This window comes from Falco cherrug, chromosome 21 (assembly GCF_023634085.1).
Source record: "Falco cherrug isolate bFalChe1 chromosome 21, bFalChe1.pri, whole genome shotgun sequence".
NCBI lineage: Eukaryota > Metazoa > Chordata > Aves > Falconiformes > Falconidae > Falco > Falco cherrug.
This window is the reverse complement of record NC_073717.1, coordinates 151,813-174,623: the sequence shown is the minus strand read 5'-3', so window position 1 is coordinate 174,623 and position 22,811 is coordinate 151,813. Positions and strand designations below refer to the sequence as shown.

The 22,811-nt window shown below is 52.5% G+C and overlaps 2 protein-coding genes, 2 non-coding genes and 1 pseudogene across 9 annotated transcripts; 3 read left to right on the top strand and 2 right to left on the bottom strand.

Annotated features, from left to right (window-relative positions):
* The first annotated feature begins 214 nt into the window (after nucleotides 1-214).
* On the top strand, nucleotides 215-287 carry TRNAT-UGU (transfer RNA threonine (anticodon UGU)). Its single transcript has one exon. It is a non-coding gene; the product is annotated as a tRNA-Thr (tRNA).
* A 1,063-nt stretch (nucleotides 288-1,350) lies between these two features.
* On the top strand, nucleotides 1,351-1,424 carry TRNAN-GUU (transfer RNA asparagine (anticodon GUU)). Its single transcript has one exon. It is a non-coding gene; the product is annotated as a tRNA-Asn (tRNA).
* Nucleotides 1,425-3,082: 1,658 nt separating this feature from the next.
* Nucleotides 3,083-14,351, bottom strand: IL4I1 (interleukin 4 induced 1). 3 transcript variants are annotated; one of them, XM_055697896.1, is made up of 9 exons: nucleotides 14,252-14,351; nucleotides 12,646-12,744; nucleotides 11,660-11,726; nucleotides 7,884-8,098; nucleotides 6,817-6,929; nucleotides 5,881-6,082; nucleotides 5,486-5,554; nucleotides 4,572-4,705; nucleotides 3,083-4,357 (listed from the first exon to the last, which is right to left on the bottom strand). In XM_055697896.1, the coding sequence occupies exons 4-9, from the start codon at nucleotides 7,884-7,886 to the stop codon at nucleotides 3,520-3,522; spliced, it is 1,359 nt and encodes a 452-aa protein (XP_055553871.1). In that variant the 5' UTR covers nucleotides 7,887-8,098; nucleotides 11,660-11,726; nucleotides 12,646-12,744; nucleotides 14,252-14,351; the 3' UTR covers nucleotides 3,083-3,519. The 3 variants fall into 3 exon arrangements, with proteins under 3 accessions (XP_055553871.1, XP_055553870.1, XP_055553869.1); XM_055697895.1 differs by lacking the exon at nucleotides 14,252-14,351 and having other exon boundaries at nucleotides 11,660-14,161; XM_055697894.1 differs by lacking the exons at nucleotides 11,660-11,726; nucleotides 12,646-12,744; nucleotides 14,252-14,351 and adding an exon at nucleotides 9,971-11,076.
* Nucleotides 14,310-17,156, top strand: LOC114014761 (zinc finger protein CKR1-like). 3 transcript variants are annotated; one of them, XM_055697901.1, is made up of 3 exons: nucleotides 14,310-14,406; nucleotides 14,702-14,855; nucleotides 15,332-17,156. In XM_055697901.1, exons 2-3 carry the CDS (start codon nucleotides 14,768-14,770, stop codon nucleotides 16,711-16,713), a joined length of 1,470 nt encoding a protein of 489 aa, XP_055553876.1. In that variant the 5' UTR covers nucleotides 14,310-14,406; nucleotides 14,702-14,767; the 3' UTR covers nucleotides 16,714-17,156. The 3 variants fall into 3 exon arrangements, with proteins under 3 accessions (XP_055553876.1, XP_055553877.1, XP_027655360.2); XM_055697902.1 differs by having other exon boundaries at nucleotides 14,320-14,381; XM_027799559.2 differs by lacking the exon at nucleotides 14,310-14,406 and having other exon boundaries at nucleotides 14,407-14,855; nucleotides 15,335-17,155.
* Nucleotides 17,157-17,251: 95 nt separating this feature from the next.
* On the bottom strand, nucleotides 17,252-22,287 carry LOC114014763 (zinc finger protein 345-like; annotated as a pseudogene). The gene is made up of 6 exons (XR_008730036.1): nucleotides 22,227-22,287; nucleotides 21,782-21,947; nucleotides 20,742-20,849; nucleotides 20,498-20,596; nucleotides 18,250-19,993; nucleotides 17,252-17,646 (listed from the first exon to the last, which is right to left on the bottom strand). The product of XR_008730036.1 is annotated as a zinc finger protein 345-like (transcript).
* Between the last annotated feature and the right edge of the window lie 524 nt (nucleotides 22,288-22,811).

Sequence of the window (22,811 nt, the reverse complement as noted above, 5' to 3'; positions counted from 1 at the left end):
GCGTATGATGTTTCTTTGCAAAACCTCCTTTTCCTCCACCGGCACTTCACAGTGGCCACCACAGAGATCCCTTCTGCAGGAAACAGAGGGCGAGGAATCATGACAAGGGGTGAATTTGCCCTTAAATACATCACTTTTAGGTACAACAGTTGCGTGCATCGCCGCTGGTGCGGGGCTTTTGGGGTGAAAAAGGAAAAAAGTAGCGCCTTGCCACGGCTCCATAGCTCAGGGGTTAGAGCACTGGTCTTGTAAACCAGGGGTCGTGAGTTCAAATCTCGCTGGGGCCTCCCTGGTGCGGCAGGGTTGGCTTTTTCCCTGTAGCCTGGGAAAATAAAGAGCGTTTCTCGGTGAAAAGCAGGATTTTACCAGCTCTGACACGAAGATGTTCTTCTGGGGAGTTAAGTGGTGGGGGAAAAGCAATGTAATGTGCTGGAGGGTTTCAAAACCTGGGCTGTATGCGGGGGAGCTGCAGCTCGGCAATGGTTTTATAGCTTCTGCTGCTGGTGGGTTTGGAGATTTCATATGACCCAGTGGAAAAGGGATTGCAGGAGCAGCCCACAAACATGACGCGACATGCAGCCTCATCCATTCTCCCACCAGCAAACCCTTCCTGGCTGCCAGTCCACCTCTGAACCACGTGAATAGCTGGAGATATGGATTGTGGAGGTGGCAGAACTGGCCTGAAATAAATTACTTCAGCATCACAAGGCCTTTGGTTTTCTTTTCAGCTGATTTTTAACTTGCAATCCCAAGCGCATCAGCAGCAGGGATCAGGACTTGACAGAGTTCCCCAAGAGCCTCATGCGAAGGATTTGGTTGGAAAGAGGAGGATTTGCTTTACTCTTTCCACCCAGGGTGCTTTTCCAGCTCTTCTCCAATCCGTCCTTCACCGAATAATAACTCAAGCATTGATGATACTGCTAATGTGCAAATGCAAAAAATGTCCAGGCTAAAAAAGATGCTGCATGTCCCGACAGGGCATTTTGAGGCAATACGTAAAACGCTCATTATTAGCTTTTTCTCACTGTTACTGTCCTCACCAAGGGCCAGCTCCGAGGCAAACCCTGCAGGGTTTCAACAGCAAGGGACACCCCCCCCATCCCCATCCCTTTGACCAGGCCGCTTTCCTCATCATCATCCTTGTCAACATCCCGAGGTCACTGCTTTGCACCGCTGAAATTAAGCTTAGCTTTGCGCCGGGATGATTTTTTTTTTTTTTTTTTTTTTTTTTTTTTTTTTTTTTTTACGGCTGTCGGGGTGTTAAAATCAGGTAAACCCGCTTTGTGTTGGAAAAAAACGATGCTATCCGGCTTTTGCATCATTTTTCTGGATTTCCGACCTTTTCAGCGCGTCTCTGTGGCGCAATCGGTTAGCGCGTTCGGCTGTTAACCGAAAGGTTGGTGGTTCGAGCCCACCCAGGGACGCCAGGCGGTCATTTTTTGGTTCACCGCCTTCCCGGAAAAAGCGTTAGTGACACCTGCGGAGAGGGGAGATGCTGCTAATTAATGGGGGTTAATTGCCCCGAGCAGCCCTGCCCTGCCCATGGCCCAGGGGCTCTATTTAAGCTCAGTCCTGGGGACGCAGCCCTTCCGCAAGCTGCCTTGGAGGAGCATCTGTGCTTTGTTCAGGTGCTGAGGGATGGAGCTGTGGCTGGTGGGTGCTGCTGCTCTAGGGGGGGTCCCGGACCTTCAGCAGCCAGGCTAAAGCAAGTATTTGCTTTGCTAAAAATAATTGGTTTGTGGGAAGGGAGCTGGTGTTCTGCAAAGGCTGGGACCGACGTGCAGTTATAAAATGTGAAAACTGGAGTCAGAGGCAATGTGATAAACTGAGCAAGTAAAAGCCTTCAATTTTCTCTTTTTGCAATGCTTCAAGTTTTGCGTGATACTTTTCCCAGTGTAACTGATGCTGCACGTTGAGACTGGCTCTGTTCTAAGCTTAAGGTGATGTTTGTGGCCTTTTTGATCAGTTTTCTGCTGCGATGCAGCTCCTTGCTTGCCTTGATTTGAGGTTACATGTGTGATCTTTTATCATATCAAAAAGCAAGCTCGTGTCCCAGATCGCCACGCTGCTTACAGCGGTACAGCACGTGTGTTTGTGGCAATTCTTGAGTAGGTGAAGGAAACTTGATAATGATTAGCCATGAATTTTTACATTTCAAAACATCACTGTGGGTGGTTGGGCCTCCTTGAGTGATGTGAGCTCATTGCAAGGAGCCGCCTGGCCAAGCTCTTAACTTGCTTGGCTAAAATGCTAATGTTTATTGCTCTGTACTAATTTAATTATCACCTGTATTTAATTGTTTTAAGCTACTGCACATCTTTGTCTCAGCAATGCCTGGGGGAATTCTGTAATTAGGGCCAGTCCTTCCCTGGGCGTACTGGTCTCCACCAGTTCTGTCCCTGCTCCCTCTAGGAAGGGCTGAACCTGTGGTTCTTGGGCTGGAGAAAGCCGTGAGCCATTCTGCTTCAGCTACGTGGAGTCAGAGGCTGAGGGACAGGTTTGTGATTTATAGGGAGCGAAATGAATTATACATGACACAGCGAAGTGGCTGCAGCAAAGGTCTGGTGTGAGGTACTTAGCAGCTGGTCTTGTTTTTCCTTTTGCTTATTTATCAATATCTTTCCAATAATCTGAAAAAAAAAAAACCCAAACCCCACACCTGCAACACAGATTTCCAGGACCATGAAATTTAGGACAACAATTAGTGAGAGGAGAAACTTTGGCGTTTCTGTGCACAGGCTGTACTGCTTCTGGGTTTGCTTTGCATATTTGTGACGTTACATCTGTCCCTACAACCTGGTGTTGGCCATGCTTTGAGCTCAGCGAGATGGGTAGAAGAGACCGTGGAGGTCAGACACCAGGATTGCATCCTGACCTGTCCCTGTGGGGGTTAGGAGTGGTGGTGTTGGGCAAAGGAAAGGACAACTCGGAAGCAATGAGTTCTCCCAGATTCTGGAAGGGGAGGAAGATCCAGCAGATGGCTGATGAGCTTCTAAATGGCTGAAGTGAGGTGAGATGACTTGTATGGGATGACACTTCTGTTTAGGGGGAGATTGAGGCACCTCAGAGGCAAGGAACTGAGAAATATCCACCTTTATTCCATTTTAGTCATTTCCTGAAGTACTTTGTACATAAGTAAGTTATAAAACACTGCAGTGTGTCTGAGAAAGGGCAATATTAGAGTCATGAAAGCTACCTGGATATTACTTTTTTCTAGTATTCCCTCCTATCCTCATTAAGTGTTTAAAAGCTGTGTAGATGTGGCGCTTGGGGACACAGTTTAGCGGTGAACTTGGCAGCCCTGGATTAACGGTTGGACTTGATGATCTTAAAGGTCTTTTCCAAACGAGATGGTTCTATGAAGCTTCAATCATGTAGCTATTAGTCCAAGTCAGTGTTCTTTCAGTTTGGTTCTTCAACCCCCTTGGCTGCTGATGTCCTTCTGTTGGCTTTGCTTGGAGAGAAACAAACACCACTAAACGTGCCTTCAAGCCAGTGAGTTCAGCGCAGGAGTCCTGCTCAGAGATCTTCCTTCAGCAAGAAGCTCTCCGGCTGCTCCCACTGTCCCTCCTTGTTCAGCACGTGGGCTTCGCCACTGTCATGATGGATATTGCTTGCTGCCCTGACTGCCGCTTTCATGGCGGTGTCGATCCAGGCGTGAGGCTGAGCCGTGTGTTCTCCTGCAAAATGCACCCTGCCCTCGTGCTGGAAGAGATCCTGCGAGTAGTCTGTGAACTGGTAGGGGGTGAAGGCAGCGAACGCCCCCAGGGAGTGTTTGTCCAGCTGCCACTTCTGCACCACGTACTGGTCACAGGTGTACTGTAGGTAGTCCTTGCTCACGCGGTGGATATCTGACAGGTCTTGGAGGACGATGTCCAGGCACTTCTCATCTGTGAGGGGCAGGAAAACCTCGGAATCATCATTCCAGGTGTAGGAAGCCAGGATGACCCCCACCCCACTGGAGAAGTTGTGGCTGGGGTAGTAGATAAACCGGGAAGGGCGGTCAGTGATGGACTGTCCACCTCGGATGCCGTCCTTCTCCCAGAACTTCTCGGAGCAAGCCAAGATTATTTTGGAGGCGCTTCCATAGTGGATGGAGCGCAGGGCGTGGGTCTTCGCAGGAGAGAGTGGTGGCAGGAATTTGATGTGCCTGGTGGCTTTGGCGGAGGACGTGACTAGGACGTAATCTGCAGTTACTATGGATGGGACCAGAGTGTCTGGAGCACGGTAAAACACCTGAACTTTGTTTCCCTTGGTGATGACTTTCTCCACTGTGCAATTGAACTGGATGACATTGGGCAATGCTTTGTGGAAGGCTTTGGGCAGTTGGTCAAAGCCCCCTGTGATTTCATAAAAACTGAAAGGAAGAAGAAGCAGGAGATGAGGGAAGGACATTGGGGTTTAGGAGCTGTAAAACCTGACCTCTTCTAGAGAAGCTAACAGAGCTTGGTGGCCCTTTCAGTCTGAGTGATTCCCATTCAGACTTCCAGAAGCCACTGAAATTTCCTCTTCCGAGCGGATGGCTGTGGAACAGCACAGAATGGGGTTTGCCGTAAAAGCCATCGCCTTACCTGTCGTCAGAGAAGACTTCAAAATCCCACAGTGAGGCAAGGAAGGACAGATAAAATCCAGAGTCCTCATTCAACAAGTCACCGATCATCTGAACCGCTCCTTGGCTTAGATTTCCTACTTTAATCAAATACTCCTAGAAAAGCCAGGAAGAAGACATAGCCTGATGTCAGTGCACATACCCCCTTTATATCCCAAGCCAAAAGTCATGCCCTGCTGCCTTGTTCCTGTTCCAGATCTGCTTAAAGCCTGGACCAGAAGCTTCTTTATTTTTTTTTTTAACATAGCTCTGTATCTTCTTGTAGGACATCGGTGTCTCCTGTGGTTTAGCACAACAGAAGTTCTGGGGATGAATGAATATGGGATTTGTGGCTTGGTGTATCCACTCTGAGACAGCTGGATCAAATGAAAATGCAGCGGATTGCTCAGTAATTCCTCTCCAGTGCTTGATCACAGAAACACAGAATGGTTTGCGTTGGAAGGGACCTTAAAGACCATCTAGTTCCAACCTCCCTGCCATGAGCAGGGACACCTTCCACTAGACCAGGTTGCTCAAAGCCCCATCCAGCCTGGCCTTGGACACTGCCGGGGTTGGGACATCCACAACTTGATACTCCATCATGTCTGATTAAGAGACCCATGATGGAAGAACATGGAATTTGGATGGATTTGCAGAGCATATCCAACCACCCCTGTTTGTCATTTATTTCCAAATGATGGGACTGCTCCATTGGAGTCATGCCTTGCTCCTTTCTCAGCATTTTAAGTAGAAAGCAGCACTGATTAGGGAAAAGGCATGCAAAAGTGTCAACAGAGGAAGGGACTAGAGTGATTCAGATCCTTTCTCAAAGCAGGGATGGAAGGTTAATAATCAGTAGGGGGGCAGCATATTTACCCTCAGGCCCCAGCCCTTTACCTTGGTGGAGAAGGAGTCATGTTTATTCAGATACGTTTTGCAGTCTTCACTCTGGAACATCTTGAAGGCCTGGAGGGGAAACATTGATATAGTCATGAGAAAGTGCCTTTCCCAAAGTGTTGCCCCAAATTCTGTTAGGATTCATCTGGGATATTCAGTCTTGGGCTTTGGTAACCCCTGAGGCTGAGCTAAAGCTAGTGGATCCAACTGTTTGGACTTCAAGTTTTGGGACGCCATGCCTTGGTGTGGCATTTTCTGCTTCATCCAAGTCTTGGGGAACCTTCTCAACCCACCGCACAGGTGAGGGTGCACCAGAGCTCAGAGGAAGTAGTTTCAATGTCTCTCGGATGAGCAGCCTTGCTGGCGGGTAGCATCCCTTCCCCACGGGCACGTACCTTGTTCAGTGCTTCCCTGTAAAGCTGGCTGGCGCTCTTGCCTCTCTCCGATGGTTTCACTGTGTAGTTTAGGATGTCGGGTCTCCTGTTCACTTCCTTGGTTCTTACCAGAGTGCCATTCACAAAATACCAGGTGTTGTCATCTGTCTGGATGAATGGGTTCAGCTTCAAGCCAAATTGCCTAATGAATTCATGGACAAGCCTAGCGAAGAGGAGAGCACACTGGGGACAAGTGCTTGCAAACGACAGAACCCAAAAACCCTGCCACCAGAACATTAGAAGCATAAAAGGACACTTTCCCACTGAGTGTGTTGGTGTAGTCGTGTATTATTTTGACTTGTCAGTGGAGATTGTGGCTATTGAAGGCACTGCCATCTCTGGTTCTCGTTGTTTGAAGTTGTCCTGCCTGCTCCCCAGCTCAGTGCAGCATGAGGCTATGGAGAAAGGTGCGCTCTGGCTGATGTCCTCTCCAGCTACTGGTTGCACAAGGATGTAACCCCGAGGAAGAGCAACGCCGTGATGAAGTGGGAGGGCAGGGGTTACCTACAGCCCTGACCCTTCTTGGCATGTGGTGCAGTTGGTGACTGAACCCTCTCACAGAACCCGGGTTGGACGCGCTCCCCATCAGAGCTGATGGGAATTCATCCCATCTTCTGATGTTGTGACTTCCAGAATGGAGGTCTGACCATGCACAGACATGACACTTGAAATGAGACGTCTTCCTTCATTCTCCCAACCCAAATGCGGGTGACTGTGCTTTCTGCCCCTTGAACGCAGTTGCTAAGCTCTGGAGGAGAGATGGGGCAGACATCTCCTTCCTCCTGCTGTGCTACGCCCATGTCCAAGTCTTCAGCCCCATCCCAAACCATAGCCTTGCTCCTCAAAACGGGCCGGTTCCTCACCTGCTCGTGGCTGTGAGGTGGGACAGTGCCTTACCTGTGCTTGCTTGGCAGGCGCATGGCTCCCAGCTCCACGTACCAGTCCTGTCCCTCTGGTCGATACGTCCTGATCCGCCCACCGACCTGATCGCTTCTTTCCAGAATGGTAACCTAAAAATCAGGATGGAGAGGAGATTGCAGATGTTCAGGCAATGACTGTTGTAAGCAAACCACCTACAAAGCAAGTTCACAGGCACTGTGGTAGGCAGTGTTCGTAGCCTGTAGGGTGGGACGGGTCCCCTCCAGATGGCAAATGAACCATCTGTGGATCCAAACCTCTCTGTGTGGGCCAAGATGCCTCTACCTACATGTCAGTTTGCCAGTTCCTAACTTGTGTCATGTTTGGACACCGCCTTTCTGGTGAGAGGCTCCTAGTGGTGCTTCAGATATTTCTTGTGCTGGAAGGGTAAAAGAGGACTTTGAAAACAGCCAGAGGAAGGCACCAACCTGTCCCTCCATGCCTTTGAAACCTTCTTTTGAAAAATTCATGTATTTGAATTTTGCCTAGTACCCTGGGATGGTCAACACAGCTTTGAAACCCCTGGACTACCCGCTGCCTTCACAAGGCAGGATTTGAAGGGCTCACAAGTCTTGTGCTGGTTGATCTGCAGCAACGGCCACCGCTGGGCTGCAGGTTGCAGAAAGCTGGAGAATTGTAGAAGCTGAGGTTGGAGGTGCCTCTAGAAGGGGTCTAGTCCAACCTCCAACTTGAGCAGTGCTGCTTCCAATTGTCTCAGGGCAGCTGTAGCTCTGCCTGATCTCAAAGCCCCTCAAGGACAGAGAAGGAAGACTGCCTCTTCTTACCTTTGCTGCTTGCATTCATGTGGGGAGCATCTAAACGAGTTGCTGGCGTTCAGCTTCCCCTTACCCCTTCCTGCCCCTGCTTGTGGTTTTGAAAATTGAGCCTCAATCAGATGAAATTTCTGGAGCCTAATTGCTTTTCCTTCTTCCTCCCACCACTGTGGTCCACTTCCTTGCACTTCCTCCTCCCTCTCCAGGCTGGAAAATCCTTAGTGTAGGAAACCAAGACCCAATGGCACTCACGGCTCTCGTGCAACTACTTACCATGTGGCCAGCGTCTTTGAGCAATTTTGCTGCTGTAAGCCCACTTATTCCCGAACCGACGATGACCACTTTTGCTGAATGAGCTGCAGGTTCCAGCCCATCTTTGACAATCTGCAGCAATTCCTCGTAGTCTGTGTCATGAAGGCAATATTCAGGGAAACATTGAAACCTCTTTGCACTTAGGAGGCCAACTAGCAGGAGTATTTGGAAGAGGACTAGGAGAAGAGGAGAAGAAAATACTGCAGTGAAGGCACCTGGCAATCAGCATGCAAGTTCATTCCTGACAGCCCAGGAAGGAGGTGACAGCCAGGCTGTCTCCAAGTGTGTTGGTATCCAAATTCCAAAGAGGAATGTCTAGCAAACCTGTTTTCAAACCAGCTGGCATGGTTATGAAATCCATGGCATCAACAGGTCTCTCGCGACTGCAGCCAGATGTCACGTGGTGTCAGTGAATGTCACTTATTTTTTTTAAGGAGAAATCGAACCCATAGATGGTTGGTTCCCCGCCCCCCCCCCCCCCCCCCCCCCATGTTCTGTTTCTGCAGCTGCTGTGACGAGCTCCCAAAATGAGCTTGGTGCACTTCGAATAAGCTCAGAATACTCCATAATGAAGAACGGTAATTAGCATCATTCATGTGCACAGAATTAAGGCAATCCTGTGGTCCCAACCGCCCTCCCATACCAGAGTACTTCATGGCGTTTCTGTGCAGTGGATAGACAGGTGGAGGGAGGGAGGACATAGAAAGATGAAGAGATTAGATAGGTGATGGGACTTCTGTTTGTTTAAAATGATTTAGTTTCTGAGATTCCCTGCAGGGAATAGAGATACCTATAGGGAACAGCAAGCAGACTGCAGCTCATTCAGAAAAAAAAGTTTCTCCCAGACCAGACACAACAACGTATTAATATTTTCACAGGAGAAGGAAGTTTGAACAGAAACCATCCCAGGATTTCTCTAGTTCTGGTTTCTGTTCTCCAAAACAACTACAGGGCAACTTTTCATTTTCTTTTCCTTCCTCCAAATACTGCCAGTTTCCTTCCAGGGAATTTTTTTTTTTTAAAATAACGAGCTTTTGAAACCAAACCCTGAGTAATTCTTACTCCTGGGGAATCCCTGCTTTTGCTGGAACAGCACCAGACCTGCAGACAACCTGGGCTGAAGTGCACCTGCTGTGAATAAACTTCAGAGCTGTTATCCTGGAGGTGGCTTTCTGAGAGACCCAAGTCCATCTCCTGGAAGCAAGTCTTTCTACAGCCCGTACAGCTGATTCAGCTTCCTGAAGACACTGACTGCGGCAGCAAAAAAAAAGTTAGAAAGAATCTACTACAGCTTGCCTGTTAACAGCAGAGTGGCCTTCTGCAAAGCATGGTGGAAAGTGGTATCGTGTTGATAGAGTTGCATCAACCTTCCTGACTCGGTGCTGCTGCTGCCCTGCTCTTCCTTGAGAACTTGGGATGCCGCCTTGAGTTGTGTCTTTGGTGTGTGTGAGGTTCATAGTGGTGCAGAGGCAGCAGCCGGTCTCGCTGCCCTCATCTCACCCAGCACGGCAACCCTAAAGACCTACGGACCATGTGGAAGACAAAGGAGATCCTTTTTGGAGATCAGGCTTTCTGTGGGAGGAGAACAACTCTATTGGGACCAGCTCTTGGAAATGGCTGACGGATCTCCATCTTGCATCAGACCTGCTTGTGTTAAGGTAGATGTGGGGAAACCACAAACCTGATGCAAGGAGGTGTCTTCCAGGAAAGTCCCTGGAGATTCTGAGCTTGTGCCTGCGTTTCCATCTATCCCTGCACAACTAGGAATGTCCCACTCCCCAACTTGCAAGGGAGGTCACCTTCTCACTGCTCACAGTGCTGCAAAGTCTAGCTCCAGGTGGTCATGAAATACCCTAGCTGAAGAAAGGCAGGTTCATGGTTATGCTCTCGGAGGCAGCACAAAAGGCAGATGTTCCACCAGATTAAAAAAATAATACTAAAATAAATCTTCCCCCAGGCACTGAAGATGGAAGAAAACCAGAAAATACCCCAAAAAACAGCAAACCCAAACAGAGAGAGAGCTCGAGGTTCAGGGGAGAGTCACTCACCGATCCCAGTCATCCTTCCAGTGTAGGAAGACAAGTCCTTTGCCGAGATCTGCTTTCATTTTATACTTAGGCTTAACAAAACAAAGCAAACAAAAAAACACCGCCAACATAGCTGCGGGGGTGCAAAACAGTTCTGCCAATCAGTTCACCCCAGAAGAGAGCAAAGCGTGATTTGTCATAAGAAGGGGAACTGTTGATGAGCACGTAGTTAGTTCCTCTGTAGGGTTGGGTTTTTTCCCCTTTACTCGCTGTTGTTACCAGCTTTGGACATCACCCATCAATCCATGGCACATTTTAGGAAGTGCTATGGTTACTGGAACACAGCAAGGGCGGCCGCACCCTCTTCTGTGAAGGGCAGAGAACTTCCCAGCAGTGCAATTAGCAGTTTGGCTTTTTCCTTGTATTGCGCAGAGGCACCCAACGAAATCTAAACACTACAGGATTCATTCTGCATCCCAGGGAGACCTCTGAGCTAGCATCCGAAATATCCTTTCTGGCGATGAAAATGGGCATTTCCAGACAACAGTTCATCTATTGGACCCTCTTATGTTAATTGTTGTACAATTTTGGCTTGATCCTCTCTCCATGGGCATAGATGGGATCAAGAGCTCAGATGTCCTTTGCTGAAATGGCAAAAACTGGGTGAGTTGTACCAGCATTTTTCCAGAGTGGAGAACTTGGACCTAACCAAGCACTACAAACCAACCTGAGGAACCATCCCCTGGCTGGTTCACCCCACCGTTCCCACCATATGGACATTCCCAGCTCTCTGTAGGCACCTTGGCTGGCCTGCTCCTAAAAATAAACCCACCACAAACTACCCTTCTTCCCCTCCAAACTTTCTTCTCCCTTCTGTCCCTTGCCCTATGCAAAAGCCTGTCTTTTCCAGTTAATCAGACTACTTGCTGACTTGACTGAGGAAATGAAACTCAAACCTTAGTACTTCCCCGACTTCTGAACCCTGAGGGGTGATCTCGGCGCTGAGGCAGGTGCCAGCCTTGTAGCAGGGGCTTCTCCTGAAAAGTGTGGTGCTAGAGGTGGTTTTGCAAGCCTCTGTAGTGATTTGCTTTGCTTTTAGTACTATTTTCTTTCTAAAATAATCCTTTCTTTTTTTTTTTTTTTTTTTTTTTTATCCCTGCAGTGCTTTCGGTTCTTGCGTTGGAGCAATGCAATGCAATTCGGTTCTTGCACTGGAACATTGACTTGTTTTCCTGGTGTCCCGGGAGCCCTTGGGTAAAACTAATCCTATTTTATTTGTTATGTGGATTAGTCACCTTATTGTTTTTGCCATGTGCTGTTCCATGTTTTATAATATTAATTCAACACGTTATAATTAACATGCAATTTGCTACTATGGTTTCACCCAATGGCATTAAACAAGTTCAAGTGGTATGCCGAAATGTACAGTTGACAATACAGATTATATAGTTAACACAGTAACAATTTAATAGCAAACAAGAACCTGGGAATAATTAACTATTAACAATTCATATAACAGCAAAGAAAGAAACCGCCAGAAAAGCCTAGATGAGGATGTGGTAACATCTTTTATACTTTTCCACCTCCGCCATAAGTTCTTGATGTGTGACAGCAGAAAAAACACACCCTCTGCCTAAACAACAACAGGAAGAAAGGTTTCGATCCCCTTTATAATGAACCACACAGGTCAGACGTTTAAACCCCACTCACCTTACGGGATGTTCAGAGGGGGAAATGCGCACTCAGAGCCTTCCTCCCTGGCAGGTGACGTGGCGGTCTGATGGTGAGAAAACTTTGCACTGAAAGCAAGGACCTGTCGTTTGGCCATAGCGCCATAAGAAATGGGTCAGGGACTTTCATCTGGACACTCAGCATCCATCTTTTATCACACGAATGATCCGTGTATGCCTTTGAACACGCACATGCGCAATTTTAAACCCCACAGAATGTATTGGAAAAATCTGGAAAGACCATGCATGCGAAATCCCTATAGTCTAGCCATGATGGTGGCAAAATAAATTTAGTCACGATAATGCAAAGGCTGAACGGCAAAACCGTGCAGAGTGTGTCAGCTCCTGCTCCCATCTTTTTCAAGAGATCAACATTTTCCTTTTGTCTATATAGCAGTCTCTCGCACTCTGCTTTGGTATCCCACGAGTTCCGCTATTCGGGACGAATTGTGAGATAGGTATTACCCAACCTTTTTAATTTAAAGCACTCACAGAAACACATACTGATGGTTACTGTAATCCAGCAAAGTCTTATGTAATGCGAAAAACAAACTTCCTCACTCGTGAGTCCAGCACAGTCCTGAATAATGTCGGGGCGGTAACTCCATCTGTTCCCTTAATGATAGGCTGTGCCTGGTCCTTGGTGTTTTTCTTCATGAGGTGACAAAGATGAACAGAAACGGGTAACAAGTCACATGCTAACTTATATTACTTCAATGTTCTGTTTGGTGCTGTCGAATAACGCTCAGAGAGCATGATGATTTTTAGAACGGGGGGGTTGAATAATGAGCTACGTACCATGAGTGATGAATGGTATACTACTTTTCTAGAAAATGATGTGCTTATATATAATTATCCAGAGTTGGGAGGCGTTCAAGGACCCTTATTGTCAACATGATGAATACACCAAGACCCTTAGTGTCAGCACCACGGATGTACTAGACACAAGGTCCTTGGATTCGTTACCTTTATAAGGGCCGTCTGGTCCCAAGTTTCTGTTGTGCACATAGCGTGGCCAAAACAAGGACTTTGGATCTTGCTCGTTAGTCTATCGAGGAACAGAGTCTGTGCAGAAACAAGCAGGTAAAAAAGGTTCACTGGAGGAAGGCTCCTGATCTTCATCCTGAAGACCCCCAGACAACCACTCCTCAAGGACATTGCACAGGAGCGAAATATGTAAATGAATTCCTGGAATGTTAATGAATATGTAGATGGTTTCTCGATGGAAACCATATAGGTGGGATACTCTCTTTGGCTGGTCACCTTCTGCAACAGGGATTCTTAACGCTCTGGTACACCCCATTGTGATCTTATCGATCAGTTTAGGAATTTCCTTAATGCTAACCATTATGTTGTATTTGTGGGTTTGGGGAATGTTTAGAAGGGTAACGCTTATGCGTGATGCTTTATATCATTCGGGAAGGCTGCTTAAGTAAAACAATTTACTTAGTTTGATAGAAAAGGGGGGATTGATAGGGAGAAATAGTGCAAAATAGGGACAATAAACATCGATTGTGATTGTATATGTCTGCTCAAGGAGTGCAGGTAGGGTGATTGGTCACGTAACCAAATAGTTTTAAGGAAATACCTGCTCAAGGAGTATAGGTGTGGTGGTTGGTCACATATCCATATAATCTTAAGGAAATACCTATCCTTCCCGTAACAAAGGGGCTACTTATAAAAAGTATGAGAAACATTCCAATGTTATCTAGAGCTCTCCTTCTAAAGAAAGCCCGATGATTGACGAGGACATGAATTAGCTGCAAACTTGCAAGACCACTGCTGTAATAAGTAGCTAAGGGTAATCTTGCGCTCAAACAAGTTAAGCCAGAGGAACAAACCCATTGTGGTGTTCTTGAGATCTCCCTGTTTAACAAGAAGAGACATGTCCACAATGTTACCTTGCTACACCAAGCACAGGAACGTCCTGTTTGACAAAAAGAAGTTTAACTGCTTAATATCTAAAAGAATAGATTGTATAAGCTGATTCTGTAACCCACATTTTATCTAAACTACCTCGAGCAAGAAACCACGATAACTAAAGAAGCTGAGGGGCATACGGAAGATGTCAGAAGCGACCTCGGTGACGATAAAAAGAGCTGCTCGGCTCGCTGGAATTGGCGAGCCCTCGGTGGAGCTGCGACTCCCCGGCCGCCCAGCGCTGCTTTTGCTTTCCTACCTTAATAAATTTTTTAGTAAATCCATTTCGGACTTGGTTTATTTAAATTCAACTATAACAGCCACATTCCAGGAAAAGGACTGATAAGCTAATTAACTTACGGAGCGAGGGTATGCGGGTTGGGGTAACGAGCATGCATAGGCGTCAGCTGAACATTCGTTTGTTTTATTGTATAAATACGGGACGGTTCGCCACCCCGGGCACGCACGCTGGCGGAGGAGCGATCCCCCCTGCATCCACGCGCAATAAACATCCCTACTTTGTAACTTTCGAGTTACGGAGTTTAATTCCGCAGGGCCGCGAGGGGGTCCTGCGTGCGCCCCACGCGTGCTGGGGAGCCCGAGGGTCGGGGGGAGCCGGAGGGAGGGTCGGGGGGAGCCGGGGCTGCGGTACCTCTAGAGGGCTCCGGGTGAACTTCGTGGCGCGGAGCCGGTCCCCGGCTGCTGCTTGGCGCCTCCTCCCCCCGGATACCGGCCGGGGCTTCCGGAGCATCGCCGTGCCCGGCGCCGCCCCCATTGTGCCGGTGCGGGAGCGCGGCGGGGGGCGAGGTGCGGGTCGCCATCCCCCCCTCTGGCAGCCTTCGCCTGGGAAGGGGGAGGGGGCGGATTTCAGACGTTTACCGAGCCAGCGCCGGGCTCGGCAGGGAAAACCCTTGAGCGGGGCCGTGCTCCCGCTCTGCAGCGGGTCCTCGGCTGCGCCGGGGCTGGAACGCGCAGGGGCCGGCCCTTGGGGATGTTCCCCACCACGTTTCTCGAGGCACCCCCAGAAAAAAGCATCAAAACCCGCAGGAGAAGCACCACGTAAGGGCCTTCCTCCATTGAAAGGGATTTCTCTTCCCCGCAGGAGGTTTTGAGGAGCCCTGAGTGAGGAACAGAGGGAGAGCCCCGGCTGCCCGCGCCTCTCCCCGCTATGGAGCCGTGGGTGATGCTGGACCCGCGGCAGAAGGCCCTGTACCAGGACGTGATGCACGAGAGCTACGAAACGCTGATGTCCCTCGGTAAGCAAACACAAAATACCCTCTTTCTTTCTTTCTTCCTGTGAACATCCCCCTCCTTTTTTCCCTGCTCTTCCTTCTCCCCCCCCCCTCCCCCTGCCAAGTCTCCGACAGGGAAGCGAAGAGCTTGGAGCTTGCAAGCAGGATGGGAAGAGGGGAGGAGGAATCCAGGCAGGTTTCAAGGGGGATTTCTCCAAACCCCAGCCATCTCCTTAGGTTTTTTTCTGCAGAAAAATGTTATTGATCTCTCCACTTTTGGTTTCTTTAATAGGAAGTACGGGTAATGGTGTGTGCTTAGCATCTCCACGTTCCCAGTTCAAACTGGGATCAGGTCTCCCATCACATCTCTCTTCCTCCTCCTCTCCGAGAGACCCAAGTTTTTTAGGGGAATCCTGTTCCTGCTCCATCCATTTAAAAGCCACTCCCTGCTCCGGTCAAGGCCACGCTCTCCCCTTTTTCTCCTTTTCCCATTTCCCCAGCAGCACAGGGGCTGGTGTGTGAAAAAGCAGCAGAGGAAGGAGCAGCGGAGGAGAGCTGTGAGGAGCTCAGAGCGTGTTCATCCCGCAGCCCGGAAAGGGAGAAGACCCTTGGCTCGAACAGGCGGAAGACGAAGCGCCCGGATAAAGCCATGCCGCACAGTGCTGCCAGGATGCCCAAAGCCGCGGTGGTCCCCAAACTGGACTGCGCCAAACCTCTACACAGGGGGGCCGGCAAGGGAACGGCACGGGAACGGCCGTTCAGCTGCGCTGACTGCGGCAAGAGCTTCCCGTGGGCATCACATTTGGAGCGGCACCGGCGGGTGCACACCGGCGAGCGGCCTTTCAGCTGCCCGGAGTGCGGCGAGACCTACAGCCAGAGCTCCCACCTCCTCCAGCATCGCCGTACCCACGCCAGCGACCGGCCACACAAGTGCAGTGACTGCGGCAAGCGCTTCGCTGGTGCCGCTGAGCTGGCAGCACACGGCCAGGGCCATGCCACCGAGAAACCCCACAAGTGCGGCGACTGCGGCAAGGGCTTCGTTTGGGCATCCCACCTTGCCCGGCATCGGCGGGTGCACACTGGCGAGAAGCCCTACCGCTGCGCCGAGTGCGGCGAAGCTTTCAGCCAAGGCTCGCACCTCGCCAAGCACCACCGCAGCCACACCGGCGAGCGGCCCCACCGCTGCCCGGCTTGTGGCAAGACCTTCTGCCAGAGCTCTGACCTGGCCCGTCACCGCCGCACGCATCTCGGCAAGAAAGCCCTGCGCTGCGGTGACTGCGGCAAGCTTTTCCGAGCTGGGCCAGCGCTGGCGCGGCATCAGCGGTGTCACCGGCGAGAGCATGCCCACCGTTGCGCTGACTGTGGGAAGGGCTTCGTTTGGGCATCCCACCTGGAGCGGCACCGGCGGGTGCATACGGGTGAACGCCCCTTTCCCTGCGGCAGCTGCGGTGAGCGCTTCGCCCAAAAAGCTCACCTCCTCCAGCACCGCAAAACCCACTCCCCTGACCGGCCCTATAAATGCGGTGACTGCGGCAAGCGTTTCGGCGAGGCTTCCCCCTTCCTCGCCCATCAGCGGGGCCATGCTGCCCTGAAAAGCTACACTTGCAGCGAGTGCGGCAAGGGCTTCGCCTGGGCGTCCCACCTCGAGCGGCACCACCGCGTCCACACCGGCGAGAAGCCCTTTGAGTGCCCCGAGTGCGGCGAAGCCTTCAGCCAGAGCTCCCACCTCACCAAACACCGCCGGAGCCACCTCCCCAAGGCCACTTTCCCCCTCGCCCCACAACTGCTGCCCCTCTCCAGGACCCAGCTGGTGGGGGAGAAGCCCCACGGCACCACGGGGCTGGTGAAGCCCCCCGTACCCTGCAGCGGTGAGGAGCCCTGAAGGACCAAGACACCCCCCCCCCCCGCCATTGGTGCAATGGATGGGGAGGGAGGACCGTGCCCAAGGGAAGACTTGGCCTGGGGACAAATCGAAGGACACCGAGTGACATTTCAGGGGTGGAGGGTGGCACCGCGGGTGGGTGATGGAGCTGCTCCAGCAAGGCAGCAGGGTGGGATTTGTCCTTCCCGGTGTCTCCCAGCAGCGACGGGTGAATGGTGCCTGCGCCCTGCTGCGATGCGGACCCTGGAAAACGACTGTCTTGGCGGAGAGGGAGCTTCTTCCCAAGGGAAACGGCGCACTTCTCCACGGGGAGGGGACGGGGGTAACCTGGGGCTGGCTCTTACGCCGAAATACAGCGTCGTTTGCGCCTGCTCCTCCCTGCCAGCAGGCTGGAGAAGGGGATACACACCGATGGAGAGGGCAAGCCGCCGAGGGCACGGTGGGCTAGGCGCTGGGAGGTGCCAGCGTGGGCAAGGAATAAAGAGGGAGCCGTACCCCACAGCTGCCTGTGTCCGGCTCTCCTTGCGCGCTGACCCTAGGCCTCATCGCTTCTCCCTGCTGCCGGCGGGAAACACCACGAGCATCTTCCCCCTCTCCAAAGACAAAACCAGGCCGAGACATGTGAAGGGGTTTTTCTTTTTTGCTGAACTGCCTTCTACTTTTATTACCTGCTAACGCGAGCCGAGGGAACCCAGCCTCTCCACCCCTGCCGAATTCCCGGCTTGACACATCCCAAACTGCCCTTAGTGCAACTCGAGCAGCATTTCGGGGGTCCCAGCGAGGAAGCAGCCGAGCTGGTGACGGATGCAGGTCCCCGTAGCTCTTCTCTGAGCTGTTTGCCCCCCAAAAGTCCCCCACGGAAGGGGGTTCCCTGGATGATTTTACCAACGGGTCCACTCCCGTACACCCAAGCTGTGTCGCTTTCCCGCTCCCCTGCAAGAGTGGGGCAGAAGATAAGGACGGTTACAGGGAGAAGTGTCATCTCCCCATCACCCTCCATTATCACCCAGCCCTCCCCAAACCCACCCCGGTCTCCCCTGTCCCGCTCGCCCCCCAAAGCCCCTACGCTGGTCGCTACTCCTGGCACGTCCTGCTCACCCTCCCCGTCGCCCCCTCCCCACCACCACTTGACACCCCTTTTCCCATCCTGACCCCCACCCCAGGGACCCACCAGCTACTGCAACCGCCCTTTCCTACCCTGTGCTGGAGGCAGGGGGCACGGGCCAGCCCCCCACCCTGGCTGCGGGCTGTCCCCAAAGGCAGAGGGTGGCTCTGAGCACCCCCTGGTCCCCACGGCCCCATCTCAGGAGCTGGGGGGAGGCAGGGAAGCCCAGGGCTCCTGGGGGGCAGAGGCATCGCTTTGCAGGCTGTCCCCCTCCCCAGGCCTCCATGCCACGGTGGGGGGCAGGACAGCCTTGGCAGCCCAGCCCCTGGGGGCTGCAGAGGAGGAGGAAGGCACGGGGTGCTGCTGGAAAACAGAGCTGGGCTCTTCGGGCCAGAGCTCAGGGGGGGTAGGGGTGCCCCCTCGCCTCTCACCCTCCCACCACGCCGGCGGCAGCAAGGAGAGGGGCCTGTGGCCCCCGGCGCTGGTGCTGTGCAGTCGCTGGTGAGCTGCCAGGGCCGTGCCGAGGCCGAAGGCTTTGCCACACTCGGGACAGATGTGCCGCTTCTCTGGGCCGCCCTGCGTGTGGGCACGCTGGTGCCGGTTGCGGTGGGAGCTGCGACCGAAGCATTTACCGCAGTGGGCGCAGGAGAAGGGTTTCTCACCGGTGTGGGTGAGCCGGTGCCGGTCATAGTGGGAGCTCCAGGCAAAGCCTTTGCCACAGACGCCACACTGGTAGGGTTTCTCCCCGCGGTGAAGCCGCCGGTGCCGCTCCAAGCTGGCCGGCGTGCTGAAACCCTTGCCACACTCAGGGCAGGCGTGGGGTCGGCCCGGCTGGGCGGCGTGGGTACGGCGATGAGCCAGCAAGGTGGAGCTGACGGCGAAGCTCTTCCCGCACTCGCCGCAGCGGTAGGGCCGCTCCCCAGTGTGCACCCGGCGGTGCCGTTCCAGGTGGGAGCTGACGGCGAACGCCCGCCCGCACTCCCCGCAGCGGAAGGGCTTCTCCCCGGTGTGGATGCGGCGATGGCGCTCCAGGTGTGAGACCCAGCCAAAACTCTTCCCGCACGCCCCACACGGGTAGGGTTTGCCCCCTCCTCCAGTGACGGCTTCCTCAGCGGTTGCCAGCACGGCGTGAGTGGAGTCACCAGCTTGCTGCTGCCGGGCGTGGGTGCGCTGGTGCTTGGCCAGGGCTGAGCCCCAGCGGAAGCAGCGCTGGCAGTGCGGGCAGGGGTACGGCCGCTCGCCAGTGTGGACACGCTGGTGTTTGAGGAGGCTGGAGCTCTGACCGAAGCATTTGCCGCACTGCTCACAGCGGTAGGGCCGTGGGGGGCTGCTGGTGGCTTTGGCACCGGACGGTGGTGTCTGGGTGCCCTTGTGCTTGAAGCGCTGCGGGTCGGTCTGGTGGTTGAGGCGCTTGCCACAGTCGGCACATTTCTTGGGGGGGGGGGGGGGGCTCTTCCACTGCTTCCCCATCCTCCTCATCCTCCGAGGTAGCAGCGGCAGCGTGGGTGCGCATGTGGCGGTCGAGGTGGGAGCTCCAGGCGAAGGCTCGGCCGCATTCAGCGCACTGGAAGGGCTTCTCACCGGTGTGGATGCGCCGATGCCGCTCAAGGTGGGAGCTCCAGGCGAAGGCTTTCCCACACACACCACATTCGTAGGGTTTCCCACCCAGGTGGCTCTTCTGGTGCCGGTCGAGGGCTCCTGGATTGGCAAAGCTGCGGCCGCACTGGGGGCAACGGTTGGGTTTCTCCCCGCCGGGTGCGTGGGTACGCTGATGGGTGAGCAGGGAGGAGCTGACGCTGAAGCGGCGCCCGCAGTCCGGGCAGGCGTAAGGCCGCTCCCCTGTATGGACCCGCTGGTGGATGGTGAGGTCCGAGCGCTGGATGAAGCACTTGCCGCAGTCAGGACACTCGTGTGGGCGGTCACCGGTGTGGATCTTCTGGTGCTTCACCAGGGCTGACTTGTGGCTGAAGCTCTTCCCACACTCGCCACACGTGTTGCTGGGCTGGCTCTCGCCCAGGCGCGTGCCCGTCTCTCCCGGTCCCCTGCTTTTGCCTGCCTTTGCCCCAGTCTTGGCGAGGCTTGAAGGATGCTCCTCACCTGCAGGTTTCACCACTTCAGGCTCTTTCTCGGCAGCTTCTTCTTGAGGGGGTTCCTGCTCCACTCCTGCTCCATCCTCTGTGGGGCACAAAGACAGACAGACACAACCCGGGCAGGAGACATCATCTCTCCCGGGGCTGGGAAGGTGGTGGGAAAAGGAGAGCAAGGAGGGATTCCTTGTCCTTTTTTATTTCACACACTCTTCCAGGTAAGCACCTCTAGCTGAGGCATCTCCAATCCCCCTCTCTCCTCTCTGCCACCCACACGAACATGGCAATTAATCCACCACCACCTCCACTGTACCTCTGTGGACCACTCCAGAAATGCAGCTGTCTAGGCAGGGGGTCCAGCATTTCCATTTTGGCCAAGACATCCCTCCGGCATTGATGCGTCTCCTCCCCAGCATCTTTCTTCCATGCCACAGCCAAACCAGGGCTTGCAGCCTGGGGTACAGCGGCGGCCATTACGGTGGGATTTTGCCCACTTTGGGGAGAGGTTGGTGGTGGAGGAAACCCTCCACACTTCCAGGAGCCGAACCCAGGGTCTTTCCCCGCTGTGGTCGAAGCGCAATCGGAGGCTCACCTGCGGTTGGTGTGTCCCTGGGCACATGGAGATCCAGGGCTGTAGGTTCATCCCTGTGGTCCAAGCGGGACAGCAGATCGGGTTTGGAAACAGGGAATTCTGGAAAAAGAGGGGGAATGAGCAGCATGGGTCAGGCGGGTCTGCCCTCCCCAGCAGCCCCTCAACCCCAGCACCCCTTGAATGAAGACGGGAGGATCCAGCTTGCTGGATCCTCTGTCCACTCCAAATGTTCTGGGTTACTCACCCAGTGCCATCAGCGTCTCATAGCTCTCCTGCATCACATCTCGATACAGTGCTCTCTGCCGTGGGTCCAGCAGCACGTACGGCTCCATGGCTGGTGCCACCAGACCCCCTGAAAGACGGAGAGCCCAGCATGCCACCGTCACCAGCCACCACCCTATGGATTTGCACCCCTCAGTTGGACTCTTCATGCAGAATCCTCTATTTTATTAACCTGTGGATTCTCTAATAATCTAATAGTTTATTATTCTTTACTAAGCTAACAGAAAGGCTAAGCTGTATCACAAAACGGGGATAAGGCATGGGGACAGGTGGCTAATAAAAACATCCATCCTTTACCCCACGTATTTTCCCAAATCCTGCAGGAACTTTACACCCTCCGCTTCTATCCAATCTAGCTGAACAATTATATTTTCTTCCAAAAGTTAATGGGGAGGAGGAAGTGCAATTCCTTAAAAAAAAAAAAAAAAAAAAAAAAAAAAAGAGAGATAAACCCCAGCCTATGAAGAACGTATTTCTGTAACCTGCAGGTGACACTCTGCTCAGAGATCCTTAGCCGAAAATTAATTTTCACCCCGAGTTTACCTAACAGCTAATTCCTACTGCACCAAACCCTGGGTGCTTGTCCACAGGACCCTTCACCTTCCCAGAGACTCCCGTCCCAAATTTTCCAGACCATTCACCAAAAAAACCCCGACCCTATAGCAATCTCATCTCCTTCTCAAAGGGGACAAATCACTCAGTTACTTCTCCATGTGAATCTCCAGCGCTCAGAGCCTGTGCCTGGGGAAAAACACGAGTTTTCCCAGCTTTAGGAAGAGAGTTTGGTGCTCTCCTTTGCAAAAATCATTTAAAAGCAAATTATCACTTCCCCAACCCTTTCCTCACCCTCTTCTGGGAGCAGCAGGCGTATTAGGATCTCAGGGCATGGGCTGAATTTTATGTTTGTGGGTTTTTTTCTAGCACCAGAAGTGTTACAGCTGCAGAGGATGGGGGAGGTGGGTTGGGAAAAGGTGGATTTGCAGAAGGTTGGCACCAACTTACCGATGCCAGGAATAAATGGGCGATTTCAAGCATGGACCGCAGATCCCTCCTGCAGTTTGGGGTTTTTTTCTGGTTTTTTTTTTTTTTTTTTTTTTTTTCTTTCTCTGTTAAACCCCTAGCAGCATCTCAGCCTGCTTCATTTATTCTCCGGTAGTTTACCATCCTGCTGAAAAAAATAAAAATAAAGGGGTCAATACTGCACGCCCCTGGGAGCCGCCTCCGCTCCTGGCCCCCCCGGCAGCCCCGTCCGAAGCTGGAACCCACCCGCCCGGGTGAAGCCAGGGGGAAGGGGCTGGGGGGGGGGGGGGGTGTCGTTGTTTTTTATTACTAAGGGACGGGAGGGGAGAGGAAGGGAAGGATGGAGGAGGAAAGGAAAGAGATGGGGGGGGAGAAGGAGCCATTTTCTGCTCCCTGTCCGCATCCAAAGACCGAACCTCCCCGTTACCTGCAGTCTCCGGCTTGGGAGGTGCTGTCGGCAAAGCCCGGAGATGCCCACCCTCCCCCACCCACCCCAAAAAAAAAAAAAAAAAAAAAAAAAAAAAAGCCCTTTTTCCACCCAAGAAATGGGGCAGGCAGCGAGGGGCTGCGCGTGTGTGTGCGGGGGATGCGAGGGCCACGGGAGCAGGTCAGCAGGGAAGCTCGGTCCTTTTGATATCCCGAGCTATAAGAGTTAAAAAAAAAAAAATAAAGGAGGGGGGGAGGGAGGGAGGAAGGAAGGAAGGAAGGAAGGCATGAAAAAAAAAAAAAAAGTTGGGGGGTGGGGGGGGTGAGCCAGAAAAAGAGCTCAAAGAGCTCCGCACAATTGCCAGGGCCCTCTGGCGGCAGTAGCGGCGGGTGGAAATTAAAAAAAAAAAAACAAAAAAAAAAACCCCAAACAACCAAAAAAACCCACACAACAAACGACCATGCAAAGTGAAAAATGCTTACTGGTTTCCTGGAGAGTTTCGGTTTTGTTGCTGGCTTTTTTTTCCCTCAAAATGTGGGAAAAAAGGGCCGTTTTGGGGTTCGCCTGCCCTGCTGCGGGGATGGG